Genomic DNA, 24,930 nt, shown 5'->3' on the forward strand with positions numbered 1-24,930 from the left:
AAAATGTTGAATCTGCCGTTAAAATGTTTTACAAAATTTTAAACGACATAATACACGACGATATACCCTTAATAAAAAGAAGAAGGAATCATAACTCAAAGTATCCTATATGGTTTAGAAGAGAAATCAAAAATTCAAAGAATCGTAAGCAAAAGGCACATAAAATATACAAAAAATGTAAAAATGATGCAAATTTAATTAACTATTTAAATATTTGCGATCAATTAAATCTTGCCATTGATACCGCATTTGAAGAGTATAATGAACGAACTGAGCGTGAATTGAAATCATGTTATCAAAATTTCTTTAATTACGTTAAAACAAAAACCAAATCTAACAACTTTCCATCTGAAATGCACCTTGATGATAAAATTGGTGTGAACCCTGAAGAAAGCTGCAATCTGTTTGCAACATTTTTTCAAGACGTTTACACTACTTATTCGGAAAATAATCGAGATCGTGAATATTTCTCATTTCTTCCGGAAATCCCAAATGACATTTGCGTCAATCAAATCAAAGTACATGATATTGTAGATGCACTAAAAAGTCTAGATGTCTCCAAAGGTGCTGGACCCGACAGGATTCCACCTGTATTTTTGAAAATGTTATCAATCGAACTTGCATCTCCGCTATTTTGGCTCTACAATATGTCTCTGCAATCAGGTAGTTTCCCTGAAACATGGAAAAGCTCATTTTTAGTGCCGATCTTTAAAAGTGGCAAAAAATCCGACATACGTAATTATCGTGGGATAGCCATTATCTCTTGTATTCCAAAGATTTTCGAGGCAATAATAAATAAAATTTTATTCGATATGGTTAAAAACAGAATAACTCATACTCAGCATGGTTTTTTTAAGGGACGCTCAACATGCACAAACTTGCTGGAGTTCATTCATTATTCTTTGACAGCCATGGATAATGGTAATCACGTGGAAGCTCTCTATACAGATTTCAGTAAAGCTTTCGATCGCATTGACATACCAATGTTGCTTTTTAAGTTAGAAAAAATAGGATTTCAACCGGACCTTCTTAAATGGGTAGAGTCTTATCTTACTAACCGCCAACAAATAGTTAGATACATAGGAGTAAAATCTATTCCAATTAAAGTTACATCGGGAGTTCCTCAAGGGTCTCATTTAGGGCCATTATTCTTTATTTTATACGTTAACGACATTTCCTTCATTCTGAAAAAAGTGAAAGCTCTCATATATGCTGATGACATGAAACTGTTTCTTGAAATAGCAAACGATAAAGATATACATACTTTTCAAAATGAAATTGATATGTTTTACAAATGGTGCAATAAAAGCCTTCTTCAATTGAACGTGAAAAAATGTAATTCAATATCCTTTAGCAGAAAGCGTAGTATACCTAACACAACAGTCTACCTAGGGAATCAACTAGTAGAAAAATGCGTAAGAATAAGAGATTTAGGAGTGATTTTAGATTCCAAAGTTACTTTTATAGATCACTATAATACAATTATCAACAAGGCAAACAAGATGTTAGCATTTGTAAAACGATTTAGCTATAATTTTCACGATCCTTACACAATAAAAACATTATACATAACCTATGTGCGTTCAATTTTAGAATACTGTAGCATAGTTTGGTCACCATTTTCATCAACCCATGAAAATCGTATAGAATCAGTTCAAAAACAATTTCTGTTGTTCGCACTTCGAAAATTAGGTTGGACAAGGTTACCTCTACCATCTTATGAAGCACGATGCATGCTCATTAATATTCAAACATTGAAGAAACGTCGCGAATTTGCAATGGTCTCGTTCGTAAACGATATAGTTTCGCATCGTATTGACTTGATGACACTTTTATCAAAATTAAATTTTTATGCTCCTTCAAGACAACTGCGAAGTCGTAGTATTTTTTATACAAACCATCACCGCACAAATTATGCCAAATTTGAGCCTTTAAATCAAATAATGTCTGTTTACAATAAACATTGTGAAACCATTGACTTTACTATGACGAAATCGGAACTAAAACAAAAATTTGTGTCATATCAAAATTCGAACTAGATTAAGAAAATAACGTTTTCAAACTATATAATATTAAGTGTAAAATTGTAACAAAATGGTCTACTTCTGATTGACGACATGAAATAAATAAATAAAGGGTTTGCTCAAATTGGTGGACCCCTTTTACGCAAGCTAGCTAAACAGTTTGCGAAAAAGCCCATTTTTTGTTATGAATATTAGGTATTTCCAGTGCCATAGCGTGGCCTTATGGCGCCCTTGGCGAACCTCCATTTCAGCGTCCCTAAGGTAAAACGGGGCCTTCCTTAGCCGAGTGGTTAGAGTCCGTGGCTACAAAGCAAAGCCATGCTGAAGGTGTCTGGGTTCGATTCCCGGTCGGTCCAGGATCTTTTCGTAATTAAAATTTCCTAGACTTCCCTGGGCATAGAGTATCATCGTACCTGCCACACGATATACGAATGCGAAAATGGCAACTTTGGCAAAGAAAGCTCTCAGTTAATAACTGTGGAAGTGCTCATAAGAACACTAAGCTGAGAAGCAGGCTCTGTCCCAGTGAGGACGTAATACCCAGAAGAAAAAGAAGAAGTTAAAACGTTTCAAAACATATAATTAAAATTCCATCGAAAACTATTTTTGAAAAATTTTGAGCGATTCCTACAAGAATTTTTATGATAATCATAATAAGTGTAAAAATATTTTCCTGAGTTAAGAACACATCAAATTATTGACTAAACACCTGCAAGAACATAAGTATGTTCTTCTATCTATTTTCTTAATGAAAATTGTCAGAGGGCTTTTGAATTTTATCTGAAAGATGCTTTGAAAAATTCAAAAAAAAAATACATGTCTATCAAATGTTTCAAAATAAAAATTGTAGATTTTGATGAAATACTATTTTTAAAGAAATTCACCAAAACATCTCTGAACCATTTGTTTTTGGATAGAATTTTAAAGCTTTTTGTCCTGAAGAGCTGGAACGAATTTAAGAGCTTCTGCCTGAAATAGAATTCGCAAGCCATAGCAACTCCTTACAAAATTAAGAACGTTTTATAAAGACTAACATCACAATTGTAAAACATATTGAGTTAGCATAGGATTGTTTTCATTCTTTGGAAATTGAAATTACATTTTTCAGGAAAATCAACGATAAATCAAAGAAAGTTCTCTAAGACTAGAAAGGATACTTTTTTTTTGAAATTTCGTGTAGAATTAGTCATGATATTTTCTAGATTTTTTGTTGCAAAAAACAATGTGGAAGTCACAAATTTTGTAGTTCACCAATAAAAACTTACTTGAAATATATCGAAAAAAAATCTATTATTTTACAAGCAATAGCTATTATCATTCTTTCTTTACTATAAGATACCAGAAAATGGAAATATTTACAAGTTTTTTCAAGCACATAGTAATAAAATTTAACTTCACAGTTGAAGAGAAAGTACATCTTGGATCCACAAAAGTAAGATAAGCAAACATTCAAAAAAATATATTCAAAACTTGCCCAAATGAATAAGGAAAGTTTCAACCAGGTAAACGTTTAGAAAAGTGGTCAAATCTTAACAACAATGTTGAAGAGGTCTAAATAGTTACAGTCAATCTTTCTACAGCATTTTTTGTAATCAAATGAGTTTAAGGTAGTTTAAAACATTCTTTGGGTTATTGAAATGTATTACAAATTCTAAAATTATGTCTGCTGTTAGCTAGGTTATCGGCTAGGTTATCAAAAAATTACACAACATTCTGTCAGATCCAAACCTAGAATTAAAAGACCGATCAGCGAAAGCTCTGCTCAGAATTGTGTTCTTGATTTTGTGAGAATTTGAAATTCTGCCCAGAGTTTCGTGGATCCCGGTCAAAACAATATTGGATTCATGTTCAGAATTCCATGAACATTTCTTATAGGATCCAGTCAATGTTGCCTGTCAACTTCTCAAAGTCTCGTAGGTGAGAAAGTGTTTCTTGTAAGTTTAGTATATACATTGAGTGATCGAAACATACAGTATAACTTCCAGAATACATGCAAATATGAATAAAAAAATCTTTGTTTCTTCACATTAACAAACTTAATTTGTGTGAACTTCAAACTTAAAAAAAAAAAAAAACACAAGGAATAAGCAATATCTTTTGAAATGATTATTGCATGTTTTGTAAAAAGCCTGTCAGAAATTGTTTTATATTTTTATTTATTATGTATGATAATTCTTTTGAACAAATGGCTAATAAGAAGCCTTAACTTAATCTAAGCATCTTCAAAAACTTTAACTAGTGATTCACGCATTTTGGCGCCCCCTTTAGACTGGCGCCCTTGGCGGGTGCCAACCTGGCCAACCATACGCTACGACACTGGGTATTTCTTCACGTGATATGTCTTATATGTCCCTTGATACACAGCAAACTTAATGGAACCGTATAGAGGAAAGATGTAGCTTTCATTTGAAGCTGAAAAAATGGCGCCCATTTTGAATTTAGCTGCCATCTTGAATTTCGTCAGAAAACCCCTTTTTACCATTAGCGGACCGCTCGTTTTAAATTCTTAGATCATCATCAGAAAGCTGAGAAAAATTTTCGTGCAACATAAAACAAGTTTTCTATCGTTGGTGGTTTCTTCGAGTCAAGTAGTGAATAAAAGTATTATTTTAGGTAAAAAACTTTGGCAGCCATCTCGGATTTTGACGCTATCTTCAGCCAGAGTTCCTCTGGAGCATAATTTATATATCTCTTAGTAACAAGCCATTTAGTGCCCTAAGATTTGAAGAAAATTGGTATTTAACAATCGCACTAAAGAAACTACACAATCTAACCTAAGTGCCGGCTGTTGCCGGTAGTTCCTGAAATCGTGTAGTAGTTTCGGCAATGGCTAGCACTGTAGGTCAGTCTTTCTAATATTCCATCACAAACGGTTGCTGCGGCGCCTGATATTCTTTCAGGTTACGCCACATCACCCCTATCTCGCGGAGAAGGCCATTTGAGAATTCATCCAAGAAACATTACACAAAGCGCTTCCCCGGTGCCGGCTGTTGTCGGTATTAGTTTAAGTGTAATGTTGTCGAAAACAGCTGATACTGAGGGACAAACCGTCCCACAGGCAAGTTGCAGATTGGCTTTTCTTCACCAGAAGCTACCGCACATCCTCTTTCTCTCACAACAGACCCGCCGGTCCGAAGAAGATCAACCTCGTCATCAACCACACGATCAGCTATGGATAGCCGTTCCGGCGGTTGCTTCATCCTCCACCGAGCTCAAGCTGCTAATTTCGACTTTGAACCTTGCGTCGTAGCTTTGCAGAAGACAAAGTTGAACCAAACTGTTGTTCCACCACACTTTGCTACTACAGTCAATGAACGCCAGCTACTGGCAACACGATGTTGGCCTTGTCATCCTAGAAGGTTTACCGTTCGAATGTGTACAAGTCGACACACGTTGCTGTTCGCCTTCACGCGCCGATTTAGGCGACCGTGGTTTCGGTTTACATTCCACTGTGTGCCTCTAGAGGATCCACAAAGATCCACAAAGAAACTTCGGAATATCTTCAAAACCAGATGAACAATGATCAATATCGACAAAGGATCTAAACCAAGAAGAGTATTTTGAGAAGTTGCTAAAAAGTGGTACAAAAACATCGAGAATCAAAAAAAAAATCGGATGAATATTCTATGTGGTAAAATAAACGAAGCTTCTGGTAGAGGGGTTGAGACACTCTCAGAAATTTCCACAGAAATCTGGTTCTACAAAATCCTTGGAAGATTAATTAGATGTTTTCCTTGAGTAATCCTCACAAAAAGCCTTGGAAATCATGAAAATGGAGGAATACTAGTCTGCTTAGCTGAAAAAGTATTCTTATGACGTCTCAGCTTATGACCTGAGGGAGACTCGCGAAGTGGAAAAATATCAACGTCATATGCAGCCCAGATTCCAATGTCACGAAACGTCAAATGCAGCCCGTTATTGTTATGCCTGAAAAAGTGAGAAGTATTGTAATCAAAATAATCTTTTATTAACCCCTCTACCGGCAGCTTCATTTTTTACCGCTAAAAAAATATTCAAATCTCGATAACTTTTTTGTTTCTCAATATTTTTAAACCATTTTTTCACAAGACCTCAAACAAATTTTCAAGTTTATGAATCCGTGTCGATATTGATCATTGGTGGTCTAGTTTTGAAGATATTCCGATGTTCCTTAGGGGACCGACATTCTCCATATAAAATGTCTTTGGCGGCCATTTTGTTTTTGGTCAATTTATCAAAAAACTAAAATGTGTGCTAAACAATGCCAGGTAATAAGGAGCCTCTGTGAAACAATCATACAAATCGGTTCAGTATTCTTGGAGAAATCTGTAAATTACGATATGAGGTTTTTTAGGGTTTTCAAGATCTTTATTTGTCCAGTGTGGTACCAGAAACATAAATGCTCATTACCCAAAGCGGCTGCACCAAATTGCTTCATATTTACACAACATATTCTCATTAATGTATCATTCCGAGAAGTGAATATCCGAATATGATGAAAATTCGGAAGCCTGATATATTCATGTGGGTTATGTCTACGCGTCGGTCCCCCAAGAAATTTTGGAATATCTTCGGATCCAGATGACCAATGATCAGTATCGACACATATTCTAAAACTAGAATAGTTTTTTGAGAGCTTGTGAAAAAATGGTGCAGAAATATTGAAAAACAAAAAAGTTAACGCGATTTGCATATTTCACTCAAAAGCATATTTTTGCTTCGGTGTGATGCAAACGCAATATTTTTTTGTTGAGATGTCCATGTGAGGGTTTGAACGACTTGCGCATGATTTACATCAAGAGAGAAAGTGGAATAAGAAAAAAGTCAGCAATCACAGAAAAAGAAGACCGTCTCCGCGAGTCTCGTCTCATCTTAAACGGTTCGAAAGAAACTTGTAAACTTCTGTGACATATTATGCACATAATTGAAGCGTAGCACATCATGGATATTTACATGATATGTCATGTAAACTTTTGTTATATCTCATGTAATCCAGCAGGACCCTGCGAGATTACGTAACATATAACAGATTTACATGAATGAAGTTTACATGACGTGTAATCTTCATTATTTTCAACACTACACTTTCACCGCCATTGAATAGGAATTTTATCCAACAGTTGATCTTTTTCCCATTTCTTTATCATGAAGCGAGCACAAAGATAACGCATGTCCTGGGAAGTCCAATCAATTTATTATGTAAAGCCAAAATTTTAGAAAACCATTCTTCCTCCTAACTCCTTTCGTGTGAAAATTTTCAAAATTTTGTTTGAGTCGTATCATCAAACATTTCCCACTCATCAATAAATTTTAGTTAATTTTTTATCAGTTTAATAAGCGATTGCTCCACCACTGCTTACAGCTTAAACAAGTTTAACCATATGATTCGATGTTAATGAACCACGTTAAGCGGATTTGAAGAAATCGTCCCTAGATACCGTGATGAATCAAAATCCGGACACTCTAGCAATATTCATTAATTAGAGCTAGACTTTAATGCTGGATTTAATTTAAATTATTTACTTTTATCATTGTAGATCACTGTTCTACCATTCTAAACCTAGTTACCACAGCCAAATAATTGATAAAAATAGTAACAAAATAGTAGTATCTGTTGAATGTCATTTCGTCGCGGTTCGTGCAAATTCAAGTTCAAAAATCTATTGACGCACAAGCCAAAGCACGAACAACGATTTGTTCCAGAAAAAGTGTGTGAGACTTTTTTTATGTAGTGTTCGAACATGATTGTGTATTTAAAGCTTCTTTTGATTTTCGGCAACACAATTGTTGAAGATTATGGAGCAAATATGTATTTTACGGTGTGTTGAGCGACTGTCCGGGATTACGAATCACTGGTTTGAAATCCGGACATCATTTAAAAAGCCCGATTTTTACTAGTGAAAGTAATTTTTCTGGGAAAATTGGAGAAGAATTGTAAAACATATATGTGAAAAGTAGTGTGAGACAACAAACAACGATCAAATGTGAGATAAACCGTGTAAATCTCTAGTGATTGACACTCAAGTCACATGTACTTCAATTCAACCTGCATGCGCTCCAGTTTAGGTAATCAAAACATTATTATTACTTACGTGCAACATTATAAGGAAAATATTTTCATCGATTCTGTCAAGGAGCGATATTTCATTGAATTTGACATGATTCTCATAAGCGATATTCAAATATATCAAGTTTTAACACAGATGTCCGGATTTTGATCCAACAGTGCCCGGATTTAAAACACCTTTTGTACCCGGTGTCCGGATTCAAAGACAAGGTAAGCAACAATATTTTTATATTTTTCATGTAAAAATCATGATTACCGTGGTGCATCAATACCCGGACGCTTAAGTCGACACAAATCTTCAATCTCTTATATGAGTGAGTTGTTTTAGTAAATCCTTAATGCAATATTGTTTTAAATATTATTTCAAGCAAGATCTTCACGAAAGTGATGAACTTGTTGGTAAAAACCATTATTTTAACATGAAAATCGTTTAAATATTAGAGTATGTCTTGTCTATAAATCCGGACACCTGATGCAAACGATGTCTTTAAATCCGGACACTTTTGAATCAAAATCCGGACATCTGTGTAAAAACATGCAATATTCGATAAATTTTAATGAAAATAGTATCAACACGCAATAAAACATTAACATTTAGGTTACTCGATGTCTGCGTTAGCACTATTTTGTTAAAAAGAAAAGCATGCTTATAATATTAGCGGTTTGATTACCTGAGTCTATGTGCATGTGGCTTGAACTACAGTCGATGTGCCTCGAAATGTTATTATGATAGCTATACACGATTTTTTCCACACTCAATAGAACTCCGATAACTCACTACACTTTCCATAGATATTTTTCACATTTTCTTGTAATTCTTCTTTCTTGAAACTCACTTACATTAGTTAATCGTGGGTCTTTAGATAATGTCCGGATCTTTAAATAATGGCTCGTAATCCCGGACAGTCTTTTTACACACCAATTAATATGTATTTCCAACTTGTTTAACAACAGTGGAGTCTCCGAACTTTTAAAACATCTCTTCTTTAACACTTATGGTTAAAACTTTCTACAAAAATATGGTTCACAAACTTTTTATTCAATCAAATGATGTTCGCGCATTTACCGGTTGTTTAACTTGCGTTAGAGTTGGACCGCGATGAAATGACGTCCGGCAGGAACGAATTATTTGTTTTCATTTTTATTGATTATTTGACGATGATAACTAGATTAAAATGATTGTTAACTGATGAGCATTGTTACTAATAAAGGGAGTAAATGAAAACCAAACGTATTATCACTTAATTTTTACTCCAATTTATTAATATATTCAAAGTGTCCGGATATTGGTACTGTTCGGATTTTGATTCACCACGGTATTACCGGATTTTTCATCACTTCTCTGAAGATTTGGTTTGCAAGAATGTGTTGAACAATAATATTTCAAGAATATTCCAACAAAACATTCTTACATAAGAGTTTGAACATGTGTTTCGTCTTAAGCGTCCGGGTATTGATTCATCACGGTATAACACAGATAATAATTTCAAACTACAATTAGATTTCTATTTGTGCATTCCATATACCGAAATTCCAAGAAAATCTTGGACGTCATAAACATTGCAGTATTGGTCGAAATTTGAGCACTGCCATCAGCAAAACTTGTTTAGAGTCAAAACTTTGCCGAAATTTTGAGATACATACAGTCGACTCTCCACAACTCGATGTTCTATAACTCGATATATTCTATAACTGGATGGATTTTGCGGTCCCTTCAAATTCCCATACATCATGCTCTCCATAAGTCGATGTTTCTATGACTCGATGTCTCCACCAGTCGATGCCACGTGGGAGGAAAATTTCCCTTCATAACTCGATATCCATCTAAAAACCCATTTTTTTACAGTGGTACATGGACCATTTCTGGTTTGGCAGTTAATAAAGGACTTGCAAGTTGTAATAAAAGTTCAAAAACATAAAAATTAAAAAAATAGTAAAAATAAGGAATTTTTCGAACATTTTAAAAAAAGTGTCCAAAGATATTTTTTCAAAATGATATTGTCTGCTTGCAGAAGTCACCATAAAAGTAAAGGAAATATAGAAATTTGAGACCTTGATTTTAAAATTTTTGTTATAGGTATGTTCTATAACTCGATAATTTTATAAGTCGATGGTCCCTTGATTATCGAGTTATGGAGAGTCGACTGTATTACATATTGTCTGCATAACCAAGCTAGTGATTTTTGCGATTAGCAAGATTACAATTTTGCCAGTGTATTTCACCCGAGATTATTTTTTCCTCTTAAAGACGTTGACTCACATTACTTATGGATGTTCCCTAAATTTATGGTCGAGCTGTAGGCGTATTAAATCAGTTTTTATCTGACATCAATTTGTAAATGTTGTTGGTAGCTGACCTGTAAAGTGATCGGTTATGATAGTCTTGCGAAAGGTTTTTAAATGGCAAAACAGCCATATATTGAAAATACTATACACACAACAAATATTTAAATTTTTATGCAAACCTGGAATACATTTTTATGGGCCCTAAAAATTATATATGATCCACTATTTCATAAATCCATTAAAAAAATCCCTTCGGCAACGAAGCATGTCAGTTTTGCATCCTTAAACAAACTCAAGTTCATCGCCTTCGGTACAGAAATCGCACCTCTCAAGCACTTATGCTGGGGCTCTGCTCTTTTAAGTTTCGTTGTGGTTTCACTTTGAACGATACCGCGCCGAGGGCCATTATGCAAAATTGCCACCATCGAGTGAAACGCAAATTCATCACTGATCTTGCATCTGACCGAGAGCTGCAGTTCAATCACACTTCCATCCGTCCGAGAGCAATCTTGGATGTTGTCCAAGAAAACGGTAGCATCCGTGCTTCTACTCTAGAATTACGGTGCATAAATTAAACACATCTCTGATCGATGGTGATCGCCGATCGATCGTTCCAGGAAAGTCCAACCGGGACTCGGTAAGTAGCAACAAACAGGTTAAATCAACAAGATTGCCGCGGTGCGAAATCGAGATGGTTCGACCATCGATCCATCGAAACGAAACGAACAAAATTCTTGTCTCAAGAAATGCAAGATCATGATCGAGTATCCCATCCAGGCGGTAGATGGTCTTTCTTGGCACTTGCTCGTCCGTACATCTGTGCGTAGCAAGGGGCCCCAACCGTTTGGGCATGGTTCATACTGTTGTCCTTTTGATTATTCGAATGTATTCTAAATCAGCTCACATTTACTGATTTGAATATTTTAGGGAAGCTGTCAACCTGGGCATTTTCCCATTTGTCAGGAAAAATGCCAACTGAAAACATTTGTTAAATATATCAACCATGAATGATAAGTTACTCTCTGGATGTTTCTTGAGGCCGATGTAATTGACGATGAAAGTTTCTAGCTTTGCTAGAAGAGCGAAAATTCTATAAAATTCAACCGCTTCTCATTTTGATGCGTGGGTGATCGATAAATATTCGTTGAAGCAAAGCTGTCACCAGGAACCATGATGTGTGGTCCTGATTCATGATCTAACCAGTATATGAAATTCATGACTTGTCAATCATGATTTGGGAATAACACACACTTTTAAAAAAATCATGCGATTTTACGTCTTTTGGATGCACATAAAAGAAGCGAACCAAATGACGTAAATTTGTGTCGAATTTTTAATACGTTAGTGTCTGTTTCGAAAAATGTCGTTCTCAGTGGCATCGTTTCCGTATCCTTTAACATATAAAATTACATTTTTGGTTCAATACACCTTCAAGCACACGTTTTTGTGTCGTTCCATCACTTACATCATGTGTCATTCAGTCAGAACATGAATTATGTACGTCCACATTAATTTTCATTATTTGTAACAGTGCATTTTCCTCTATGATGTTCCCGTGGATTAGAACAAGCCTAATGATTTGTTATACATTTTCAATATCATCGACAAATCCTATAGTCAAATCGAAATTCAATTATTTTTTTAAAATTTGAAACAGAAGTATGAAGCGTAACTATCATCAGTTGAGAACCTCCGAGTTTCTGGTAGATACCGTTCCGTTGCTTGTCATATGGATCGATTTGGTGTTGGATGGAATCGTGTTGCGTCCAGTCCATTCATAGAGGTATGTACGGCTTCGGAAAGAGATCCGAGGGATTGAGAATGGATCTGTTTGTTCGGTCGGAGGGCCGGAGGTGTGCCATCTCTTCGTCGAGATTGATAGCCCCACGGACGATCGATGAATGCGAAATAAGGGGTGTCTAAATACCACGCGCCACGCCAAGCCGTTCGGTGTCATCCTCTTGACAGCTATGCAGCATCACCCCAAGCCCATCAATAATCTGCTTGCCTAGAGAGAAAACTGATCAGGTGGCGGTGTACGCTACTGGAAGGCGGATTTTTATGGGCAGGAATTTTGTCTAACGAGGCTACGTGAGTTGAAATCGGAATCGGATCGCGACTCTGGGTGTTCTGGTTCGTCACTAATGAGGTTGTTCAGTTGTTCAGACTGGTGCAATGATTGAAGTGGCTAATGAGGTGTGATCATCATCATCTGCAGCACTACGAAAATGGCAACCTATCACACCGGTGTAAAGCTATGGGGAAATCAAAACCATACAGAACCCACCAATTAATGACTCATAATAAACTTACAAACTGATCGATCGATTGAGTCATTTTTATCTGGGCTTCGAAAAGTGATCGTTCCCTCCTTTAATCGTTATGCTAAAATCGCACAGCTCGATTAAGATCTCCCGCGAGTGAACGTTTCTTGATGTTTTAGGGTGCATGCAGGAGGAGGTGCTTTAATTGGCCAGCACTTGATCCTCGATCGGGGCGATTCGATCGGACAGCTCTAGATAATGATCTCTCACGAAGCGCGTCAATCGATGAAGGTCGTAGATTGGCAGATTGCCATCAGTCAGCCACATCGGCCATAGATCTTGATATGGTTTGGAGATATTTGTTGCTTTGTTTTTGCTGACCAAGATAACCGTATTAGGAGAAAAGCAATTTCGATCGAACTCGACTCGATCGCAGGGACGCTTGAACATTTTGTCGAGATGTCGTGATTGCAAAGTGTTGATTGTGTAATGGCTTTAATTGCCGAGGGAACAGGGGGACTAATAATGGCCAGGTTTCCATGTTTCTGTACGCTGAAGCATCTCACTAACAATAATGATACCGATCATTACAGTTATAATTGAGAGGATCGGAGTTATTATCCGTCCCGTGAGATTGTCCTACATGACTTACCGCGAGTTGGTGAGGTTCGAGATGAATTCCATAATTTGATTGGTCGACAGCAGGTTCGTTGAGTCGACGTCGATTAGCCTGTAGAGCTTGTCCAAGATCTGCCAAAGAAACGGGGTAATTAAAAGTTGAAAGAATAGCGACCGGGTTTGGGCCCCGTCAATCAACCGGGGCTTGCCCGAACGGTTGTCGTAGCAAACTTACCCCTTTGGCATGCCATATTTGGCAGAACTTTTCGTAGGAAACTGTTCCCTCGCCGCAGAGCACGTACGCGACCGATTCCAACTGCTCGGCGAAATCCATCTGTTTCTCGTCACTGCAATGGAACAGAAAAAAATGGAATGTGATTAGTTTCTTTGGCGATGGCGATTTTCATGTGCGATTCAGTAGAGGTCGTTCATTTTTCCTTCAAAGAAATCAGAAATGGCTTAAGCTTATCGTTGTAAGTAGATATGATATTTGTTATTTTAAACGAGGAAGTATTGAACTTATTCTGAAGTATTTCACGTTATCACTATTATTACGTTATTTGGAATGAAGAGCAATTTTTTTTTCGTTCTAGATATTGAGGTGTGGCCCATTTTGAATTGGAACATACACAAATTGCAATAATTTGGATATTATTCAACAAAAACGAATTCTGTTTTAACTCAAATGTTGCATTGCTTGTAAGTTTCAAAGAAAAAGTAATAAAAAAATTCTTTTCCATTTTATAAGTACTAAAGTACTAAAGTACTAAAGCGCTTCTTATTGCAAAGTTGCGAAATAATCATCCGTAAAAAAACCTAAGCCAAAGTGAATCATGGAAGTGCCCAAGTGGTTCTGCACCCTATCGCCTCCCCATTTGTCCCATCATATACGTTTGCTTAGAGCCTATTGTGAAAATATGAAACTTCAGGGACGAAAAAAATCATGCTCACTATACTCAATTCACTGAATTTATGCCACCATGAAAGTAACCGCACCACCACCGATATGATTGTATCAATTAAGATGGCACAAAAGTAGATGGGCAAAACAAACAACGATGCCCGTATGTCGTTGGTGTTTTTGATTATTGTAAATTTTGCACCTTATCGGACGCGACAATTTGTAATCGTCGCTGGTGAAACCATCGCCAAAATCGTCACCAGCCAACCAGCCGGTGCGAATTTGACGTTTCCCCAGTCTTACCAACACAACGGCAAAACACCTCCTTTGATTAGTTCACTGGCGACGATTTTCTCGGTCTGTTTGAAAGTTGGCGGCGCGTTTTGTTGTCAATGAAACAGACAATATCAAAAGCAGAAGAGTGTCAGTTTTAGAAAATTGATTATCAATGATGTTCAAATTTATTAAAAAATATGCTGCTATACGGGTAATGAAGGATCCGATGCACGGAATGGATTATATTGACGCGTCTTTAGTGTGCCTCGTGCAAAAAATACAACTTCCCGAAGCGGAATGTCAAAAAGTCGAGCTGGTTAGAATGAATATCATTTTTTGTTTCCGATTATCAAAAAGCGGTTGAGTAGCAGCAGGTTAAAAGGAAACTGACAATCTTGCGCAAGCACTTTGCCAATCTTTGTTGTCCTGTCAAGGTGAGGATAAAAACAAATAAAAATCAACGAAGATTCTATCCAGCAAGTATCAATGTAGGCGAGGGTAGATTGAGTATTTTCGTCCCTGTATGAAACAAATTGGTGTTAACGTAAATTTCATCGACTACAGCGCCATCTGTTAGTTGAAAATGTATTTGGGACCGTTTTTCCCATATATTTGGTCGATTTTATCTATACAAATTACAAGCTTGTTTAGCCCTTTCTTAAAATTGACGTATTTTGTTGAAACTTTCACAATGGCTTCGAAGGGTCCAAATGAACGAATTTAGGGTGGTTGTGACTTGAGATTTTAAAGATTGATACTTATTTAAGGGGCCGAGAACATATCTACAAAGACAAAAATGTGTGCGTCTTAACCGTCAATTTTAGATATAATGTGTCTTCGACAAAGTTCCTCCATATTTTTTACATATTTTTTTCAGTGATGTGAAATTAGGGTGACCCGCATGAGCATGGGGAGATCAGTATACAAACTTTTTTGCTGACACATTTAGGCCTATACAATGTTTTAGACCGATTTAGAGCAACTTTGCCGAAGAACGTAAATTTATATCTCTCAAGGTTCGCGTGTTATGATTTTTTTAAACTATCGAATTTTGTCGGAAAAATCTGGAAAGTATTCAAAATCAATGTAATAGTCAGTCAAGTCATCGTGCAAAAGTTTGGGTTCACCCCTCAGTATGATGCAAATCGTGCAAAAGTTTGGGTTCACCTGAGCCGCACGCACATCATTTTTGTCAATATCTCTGCCATTTTTCAACCGATTTTAATTGTTTAAAGCTTTCTTGAGCGCAAATAATGGCGCGTACAAGATTGGTTTAAGATTTCACAGATTTAAGTAAGTTCAGGTGAACCCAAACTTTTGCACGATGACTTGACTTACTGTTTCATTGATTTTGAATACTTTTCAGATTGTTCCGCAAAAATTTCGTGGGGTCTCTTCAAAGAATATAAGATTACGATTCTAATGAAACTATGATTTAAAATTTTGGTCGACCCAATGCTGAGGAAATTAGATATGATTTTTCAGTGTGTTTTTTGAAAAATGTCACAACTTGAAGTAAAAATTTAGTATACAAAGTTCAAAGAACGTTTTTGGAAAAATACATACGAAGTAAGAATAACTCTTTGCCTTTCAAATGCAACTTAGAGTGTTTCAATTGGACCTGTAATCACAGAGATATGGACAGAACACTTTTGCATTTTTTTAGGGGGTGAACCCAAACTTATGCACGGGAGTGTATAAAATAGAAGAGTAGTGGAAAAAATGGTGCAAAAACATCGAAAAACGAAAATCGCTGTTTGAATATAGAAGGTAGAGATGTTAAAAATCAGTGCGCATCGTACCTTCGTGCTGTGCGTACACGAGATCCCTCTGCTCTTGGAAGTTTTCTTAAAAACTACCTAAAGCAATAAAACAGTACTTTTCAGTGCTACAAAAACAGTACTTTTCAGTGCTAAAATTAAAAACGGTACTTTTCAGTGCTTCTAAAACAGTACTTTTCAGTACTATTTTTCTACTATTGATCCCTTTACGATCCTTGTTTGGACCCGTGCCTTCGATTTTTCGTTGGACCCGTTGGCGAAAGCTAGCGGTGGTAATCCTTCTTGGACACCGTCTTGGGAAAAAATCTTTCGAAGGTCACGTCTTCTTTCGTTTATTAATTAAACATGGTATCAACAACAAACAAAATGAAGGGTGAATCTCTGAATTCACTACTTCCTTCCAAAAAAGTGGGTTTTAAAACTGTCACTACACGTGGCAAGAACAGAAGAAAGGACGCTTCCCCGGAATGCGAACTTTCTTCCACGGGTGAAATGAATAATTGTATCGAAATGAGCAATCAGTTCGATACTCTAGACAAATTTTCCGAACACCAAATCGAAGCAGCCTCTAGCCCAGGCTCTTTGATTCAAGTGAGGAAGCAAAGAGTGCCGCCAATCGTGGTCAGTTGTTCCGAATTTGCGGGATTTAGGCAGGAGATCTTGAACTCCATTAGGGGAATCAAGGTTTCCTTCCAAATCGCAAAGAAAGGAGACTGTCGCGTTTTGCCGGAAACTCTTAAAGATCGTGAGCTTCTTCTCAAACATCTTGAAGAGAAGAAGCACAAATTTTTTACTTATGACGACAAAACTGAACGTTTGTTCAAAGTTGTCTTGAAAGGTCTCTCAAGTGACTATAAATCACCTGAAGAGATCAAAAATGGAATAAATGATTTACTTGGATTTTCCCCAGTCCAAGTAATCATTATGAAAAAGAGAACCCAATCTGGCATTGTTCGGAAAGCGCTTTCTCAAGAATTTTATTTAGTTCACTTTAACAAAAAAGAACTAAATAATATTAAAGCTTTAGAAAAAGCAAAACTTTTGTTTGATGTCCGTGTGACATGGGAACATTTCCAGAAACCTGGAGGAAATTACCAGAACCCCACTCAGTGCCGTCGGTGCCAAAAGTGGGGTCATGGTACAAAAAATTGTCGCATGGATGCTAAATGCATGATTTGCGGAGGTTCTTCTCACGCCAAAGACGTCTGTCCAGTGAAGGAAGATACCACCAAATTCATATGTTGTAATTGCGGGGCTAACCATAAGTCCAATTTTTGGAATTGTCCTTCACGCAAAAAGGTCATTGAGGCTCGTGTCAGGCAGATGAAAGATAATATCCGTTACGATAACGGTCGTTTCCGGAATTTGCCTGGTAGAGTATCGAACAATGCTCATTTTTCAGTTAACGATCGCTTGATCATGAATCATACCCATCAGGAAGATCATAATCATTCACAAACTAATTTTAATCCGTCGGGTAGCCGTTTGAATCTTTCTATTTCGAATGTATCTACCCACGGTAAATCCTTTGCCGATATCGTAGCAGGAAATTCGAACTCCTCCCCTGTTCGTTCCATGGGTACCCATTCTACTTGTTTCAAATCAAATGGAAAAAACCCTACCGCCACAGGAAACTCCGCTTCTTCGTCTACCGGAAATTCCAATGGGAAATCACATGACATGTCTGCCTCTGATTTTAATTTTCTAACTGAACAATTGAATCTAATGATTGATGCAATGTTCAAAGCCACCACTATGACTGAAGCAGTCCAAGTAGGTGTAAAATTTACAAATCAAATTGTTATTGGATTACGTTTTTCTAATGGATCCAAATAATAATTTAAATATTTTAAATTGGAATGCTCGTTCTCTGAATGGTAAAGAGGACGAGCTGTTTAATTTTCTTACGGTTAATAACGTGCATATAGCAGTTATTACCGAAACGTATTTAAAACCTGGATCTAAACTTAAAAGAGATCCTAACTTTTTTGTTTATCGTAATGATCGACTTGATGGGGCATGTGGGGGAGTTGCAATCATCATTCTTAGGCGTATAAAACATCAACTGTTTTCATCATTTGAAACTAAAGTTTTTGAAACTTTAGGTGTTTCTGTTGAAACACAGTTTGGTAAATATACTTTCATAGCTGCCTACTTGCCTTTTCAATGCTCTGGGTAGCAAGTTAATTTGCTCCAAACTGACTTGCGTAAATTGACTCGCAATAAGTCAAAATTTTTTGTCATTGGTGACTTTAATGCCAAACATCGGTCATGGAATAATTCTCAAAGTAATTCCAACGGCAGAATTTTATTTGATGAGTGCTCTTCAGGATATTTCTCAATTCAATACCCTGATAGCCCCACATGTTTTTCCTCTTCTAGAAATCCATCTACGATTGATTTGGTCTTAACCGACTCTAGTCATCTTTGTAGCCAACTGATTACTCATGCTGATTTTGATTCTGATCATGTCCCTGTTACATTTCAAATATCCCAAGAAGCGATTCTCAATCCTATCAGCTCCACTTTCAATTATTTACGAGCCGACTGGAATATATATAAAACGTATGTTGACTCCAATCTTGATGTTAACATTTCTTTAGAAACTAAACTTGATATTGACAATGCTCTTGAAACTTTAACAAATTCCATTGTTGAAGCCAGGAGCATTGCAATTCCAAAATGTGAAGTAAAATTTGAATCCGTGATTATAGACGATGATCTTAAACTCTTGATCCGTCTTAAAAACGTGAGGAGAAGGCAATTTCAACGCACTCGCGATCCTGCTATGAAAATTATATGGCAGGATTTGCAGAAAGAAATCAAGAAACGTTTTGCTCAATTAAGAAACAAAAATTTTGAAAATAAAATTTCTCAATTGGACCCTGGCTCTAAGCCCTTTTGGAAATTATCGAAAATCTTGAAAAAACCTCAGAAGCCAATACCGGCATTGAAAGAGGAAAACAAATTATTACTAACTAATTGCGAAAAAGCTCAAAAGCTTGCTATGCAGTTTGAAAGTGCGCACAATTTTAATTTAGGACTTACTAGTCCAATTGAAAATGAAGTTACTCAGGAGTTCGAAAATATTCTCAATCAAGAGAACGTTTTCGAAAATGCCTGGGAGACTGATTTGGAAGAAGTGAGAACTATTATTAAAAAATTCAAAAACATGAAAGCTCCTGGCGATGATGGAATTTTCTACATCCTCATCAAGAAACTTCCAGAAAGTAGCTTATCATTTTTAGTTGATATATTTAACAAATGTTTTCAATTAGCATATTTTCATGACAAATGGAAAAATGCTAAGGTTGTTCCAATTTTAAAACCAGACAAAAATCCTGCAGAAGCTTCTAGCTATCGTCCAATCAGTTTGCTTTCCTCCATCAGTAAACTTTTTGAAAAGGTTATTTTGAACAGAATGATGGCCCACATCAACGAAAATTCAATTTTTGCCAATGAACAGTTCGGATTCCGCCATGGACATTCGACCACTCATCAACTTTTACGTGTAACAAATTTGATCCGTTCCAACAAATATGAAGGCTATTCTACTGGTCTTGCTCTTCTAGACATAGAAAAAGCATTCGACAGTGTTTGGCATGAAGGTTTGATTGTAAAATTAAAAAACTTTAATTTTCCAACATACATTGTTAGAATAATTCAAAGTTATCTGTCAAATCGTACACTTCAGGTTAATTATCAGAACTGCAGATCTGAAAGACTTCCTGTAAGAGCTGGTGTTCCTCAAGGCAGCATTTTGGGACCAATATTATACAATATTTTCACATCTGACTTACCTGAGTTACCTCAGGGATGTCAAAAATCTTTGTTTGCGGATGACACAGGCCTCTCCGCCAAAGGACGAAGCCTGCGTGTCATCTGTAGTCGATTGCAAAAAAGTTTGGATATTTTTTCTTCATACTTGCAAAAATGGAAGATTTCTCCTAATGCTTCCAAAACTCAATAATAATATTCCCACATAAACCAAAAGCTCTTTATTTGAAACCTTCAAGTAGACATGTTGTCACGATGAGAGGGGTTCCAATAAATTGGTCAGATGAAGTTAAGTATCTAGGGCTCATGCTAGATAAGAATTTAACTTTCAAAAATCACATTGAGGACATTCAAGCCAAATGTAATAAATATGTAAAATGTCTCTATCCCCTTATTAATAGAAAATCAAAACTTTGTCTTAAGAACAAGCTTTTGATATTCAAACAAATTTTCAGGCCAGCCATAAGCAGGTGAAATTAACTCACCTGTAAAAAAACTGAACTGCAACGGCAAATGAAATGTAATATGTTGTTAACAAAATGTTAGTTAAATCTTAAATTTGTTTTACCAAATTAGGATGATAGTGTTGTCAAATAACACAGAACACCTAGATATAAGAAATGAATGTAATGTTTGGAATGATACTAATAAAAAAATTAAAAAAAAAAAGAGATGTTAAAAATAACCATCAGAAACCCGCCGTTCCCAACACTAGATTATCAGAAATTCGTAAATAATCTTTAAGAGATTTCTACAAATATACATCAAGGATGTCAACGGTAAGTCACTGCATCAATACATTGTGACCGTTTCTAACTCTGGATAAGATCTTGAAGGAAATTCGCCATACATAGCGTCTAGAATCACCGAGAATTTTTCAGGAAATCCATCAAATATGATGGAATGAATTCATCTAAATAACCTGCTAATAACTGCATGAAAATCTCATCAATAGTTTCAGCAGAATCAGTTCAGTAGAAGAACGTCTGAAAGCTGTCAGTATCACCTTAAGGTGAAGATGAATCGAAGCCAAACTTCAAATTTGGTGGTGACCAATCGATTAGGTTTTCAACTCAAACGGATGTTTGGTTCTCCAGATCTGTGCTCTTGAAAATTTGTACTTTGGCTTCGATTCATCTTCACCTTAAAGCTCTCTAGTGATTTTCCGAAGATTTCAGTTAGAATTAAAAGAACACCAAATACATCTTGCAAGGATTATGCCCAAAAAAAAAACAAAATATGCAAAGTATCCTAGTTTCACATAGTCTTCACACCCAGAAAGTTTCATTGAATTCTGAAGGGGTGCTGCCAATCTCTTAGTCGAGTTGGCGTGACATCCATCTATAATTTGAAATCCACTAACAATGTCACCAATTCGTCCCCTTGATGCTACAACTAGATAACTCGAAAATCAAAATTTTAAGATGTGCAACGTTGAAAATATGATTGTTTTACAAGGTGATGGTTTATCGCAGAGAATATGATTGGAACATAAACTTCAACAGATCTAATTGAGAATAATGTTTTGACATATTGAAGTCAAAAAATTTAAATTTCGAGTTATCTAGTTGTAGCATCAAGAGGACGAATTACTATCAGTAAAGATAGCAATATGTCAAAGTTTCCTCCCACACTTTGGGAAGTCATCTCATACAAATTTGAATAATGGCTTTGTTAAATCAATATACAATGTTGCAAGTCCATTCATATCGAATTGAAGTGTATATGGTGGAAATTTCATTGTTTTGTATATTAATTCCAGTTAGCTACAAATATACTGATATGTTGTAAATTCTATGAATATTTTTACCATTGCCTTTATTGGTAAAAACTCACAACTTTGACGGCACGCTGCTAATTTATTTGCAAATATTTGCAGCTAGAACCTTCACAGGTTCATTTTCCCACTCTAACATGATCGTTTGGTGGCAGAAGTTTGATTAAATATTAAATAAGAACATATTCAAAAACGTACTTCAAATAAAGTGATCTATTTACGAAGTGTGTATATTTCATCCTCATTACTCACATCAATACTGACTCCTAGATGTCAAATAACACTCTAAAACGTATCGGAAGTGATAGATATACATGTGTACTAATGTTCTGTAATCGAAACTGATTAAAAAATCATTTGATTCTGGTTTGTGAAGACAATAAACATAGTGCTGAAATCGCTTAATTTTTAACACATGAAAAATACACTCAATCATTCACAGCACTACTATGCATTTTATACAGGAACGTCTATAATGTTTATGATTGTACATTCTTGAGATCACAATTGATCCATGAAATGGTAAAGGAATGACAACCAAGACATTTTGGTTTTCGATTTATGATCTATGGGCGGTACCACTGTACACCTTCGAGGTCCCACAGGCTGTCGACATCTCCAGGTACGTTGATTCTTCCCAACTGCTCGTCTAGCTGCTGGCGGTACTGTGTAGCTTACCCATTGATGATGACAACCAAGCTATAGACCTACCGACCATAGAAGAGGTAGAAAAGTGCTATCAGCGAGCTGAAGAATTTACTTTTCAACATTGCACTTGTTTTGGTATCGGTGCGCCCCTCGACTCAGCGCAACAACGTTTCCCATCCTGAATGCGGCTCTGTAGATATTGCCGCGCTCTCGCAGAGAAAAAGAAAAAGTCAGTGTGAATTCGAACTCTGTACAAGACAGAAGAAAAAAAAAAACAGTTTAAATTTCGTTTTGATAAGTTTAATTTTCGGCGTTTTAATACAGTCCATTGGCTCCAAAACATTTTTGGACCTTCTCGGCCGGATATGGAGAAGCTAATCAACAAGCGAACTGCACTTATAGCTCGTGTGAAAGCAGAGCTTTCAGTCGTGAAAGACCTCCACCAGCGGAAACCTTCCCGAAGCGAGGTTATGGATCGGCTGGACCAGCTCCAGCAAACAGCGGTCATCTTCCGAGCTATTCAAGCCGAAATCGAGGAAAACCAGGAGGATCCAGCGGCGATTGCTTCGGTTTTCAATGTGCGGGAGGAGTTTTTCGGAGCTTTCTATAAAGCTAAAGATATGCTCGAGGATTTGATCGAGGAAGAGCAATCGACGACAAGTCAGCGTACAAATGCAGACCCCGACGATTGGAAGGAAGCGATGAAGCTGCTCATGGAGACGCAGCGGCAAATGTTGCTGAATCAGTCAGCGATGTTTAGAAGTGCAAGTGGTGTGGGACAAAATGGCGGCGATCCAGTCGACGAAGCTGTTGGTAGCAACGGTCAGGTATCGAATTGTTCACCCCAAGTGCGATTGCCAGCAATAAACATTCCCCCATTCAATGGCGAACGCAAAAAGTGGATGACATTCAAGGACCTCTACGTGTCAACTATACACAATCGGAAGGACATCAGCGACTCCTTGAAGATGCAATACCTTTTCTCCTACCTAGAAGGAGACGCGAAGCAGCTTGTCAACAAATTCACCATCTCCAGTGCTAACTATGCGAATGCGTGGGATTCGCTCACCAGTCATTACGACAAAAAACGTTATACCGTGTTTGCGTTGGTAAGGGAGTTCATGGATCAGCCAACAATCACACAGCCATCGTCGCAATCTCTGAACAAACTCGCGTCAACCCTTGACGAAGTAGTCCAACAGTTAGATACACTAGGAGTAGAATACCAAGGCCGCGACCCGTGGCTGATCTACCTGACGTTGGAAAAGTTGGACCGTGATACCCGTGCAGCTTGGTCGGAGAAGGCGATCGAGAACGAGAACCCAACGTTCGAAGAGTTGATGGCGTTTGTGAAGAAGAGGTGTGAAATGCTCGAGACATGCTCGACATTCTCGAAGAAGTCGACCGGAGAAGTGCTTAAGAAAGAACAATCGAAAGTGAGTGAGAAGAAAGTAAGAGCTCTGGTGACCACCACAATGGACAAAAAGTGCGCGAAGTGTTCCAGTGAACACGCTACGTTCGTTTGCGAAGAATTCAAGAAGTTGAACCTGCAAGAAAGAAGAGGATTTGCTCAGGAGGCACGACTGTGCTATAATTGCTTGCGAGCGTCGCATTCAGCAAAATCATGCCTATCTAAGTCAGTGTGCCGTACTCCGGGATGTGGACAACGCCATCACACGTTGTTATGTCCGAACACGAGCAAGGAAAAAGAAGTTCCTATGGTGAAAAGTGAATTGCAAAATCCGCCAGTCAACGAAGAGGAAGTGGTTACGTCGTTAACAGCGGCAGTTGGCAAGCAACCGTTGATTCCGGTGTTCCCAACGGCGGTGGTACAAGTGCGAAAGGATGACGGTACATTTGGTCGCGTTAGAGTGCTGATCGACTCCGGCGCGCAAGCATCGATGGTTACGGAAGACTGCGTGCGAAAACTAGGACTCGTCAGGCGTAGCGGTAAGGTTGTGGTAACTGGCATCGGACAGCAGGCCGCTGGTACCACTCGTGGTGTCGTAACGTTGCACCTTGCCTCTCGATTCAACGACATCGTTGTCATCTCAACAAGTGCCTACGTTCTTAGCAAGCTAACGTCTACTCTTCCGTCTCAACGATTCAACATTGAAAATGTGACGCTCTTGGAGAACGTTGGCGAAATGGCAGATCCTACCTTCAACAAGCCTGGACCAATTGGCGTGATTCTGGGCTCGGACGTCTTTCTTGCCCTCTTAGAGGGAGGTCAAGTCAAGGACGAAACCGGCCAAACGGTGGCACAGCGTACCGTTTTCGGCTGGATCGCAGCAGGGCGATACGACGAGGCAGAAGTAATGCGAGGAAATCACGCCATAGTCAGTCTGCATACGGAGATGGATTAGAATCGGACGTTGCAACAATTCTGGGAATACGAGGAAATTTTCAAGCCACCCCCGTTTACTCCCTCGGAAAGGAAAGTCATCGAACATTTCGATTCGACTACACAACGCGATGGTACAGGGCGCTTCATCGTGAAATTGCCATTCGACGATTCGAAGCCCGCCCTTG

The 24,930-nt window shown here is 37.4% G+C and overlaps 1 protein-coding gene across 1 annotated transcript in view; it reads right to left on the reverse strand.

Moving 5' to 3' along the window:
* LOC5573122 overlaps window positions 1-24,930 on the reverse strand; it is a 417,647-nt gene that overhangs the window by 55,327 nt on the left and 337,390 nt on the right. Inside the window, exons 3-4 of the mRNA XM_001660688.2 lie at window positions 13,474-13,585; window positions 13,273-13,370 (exon numbers count right to left, since the gene is read on the reverse strand). Coding sequence (XP_001660738.2) covers window positions 13,273-13,370; window positions 13,474-13,585 — 210 coding nt within the window. The remainder of the gene's footprint in view (window positions 1-13,272; window positions 13,371-13,473; window positions 13,586-24,930) is intronic.

This window comes from Aedes aegypti, chromosome 2, assembly GCF_002204515.2.
Source record: "Aedes aegypti strain LVP_AGWG chromosome 2, AaegL5.0 Primary Assembly, whole genome shotgun sequence".
Lineage (NCBI taxonomy): Eukaryota > Metazoa > Arthropoda > Insecta > Diptera > Culicidae > Aedes > Aedes aegypti.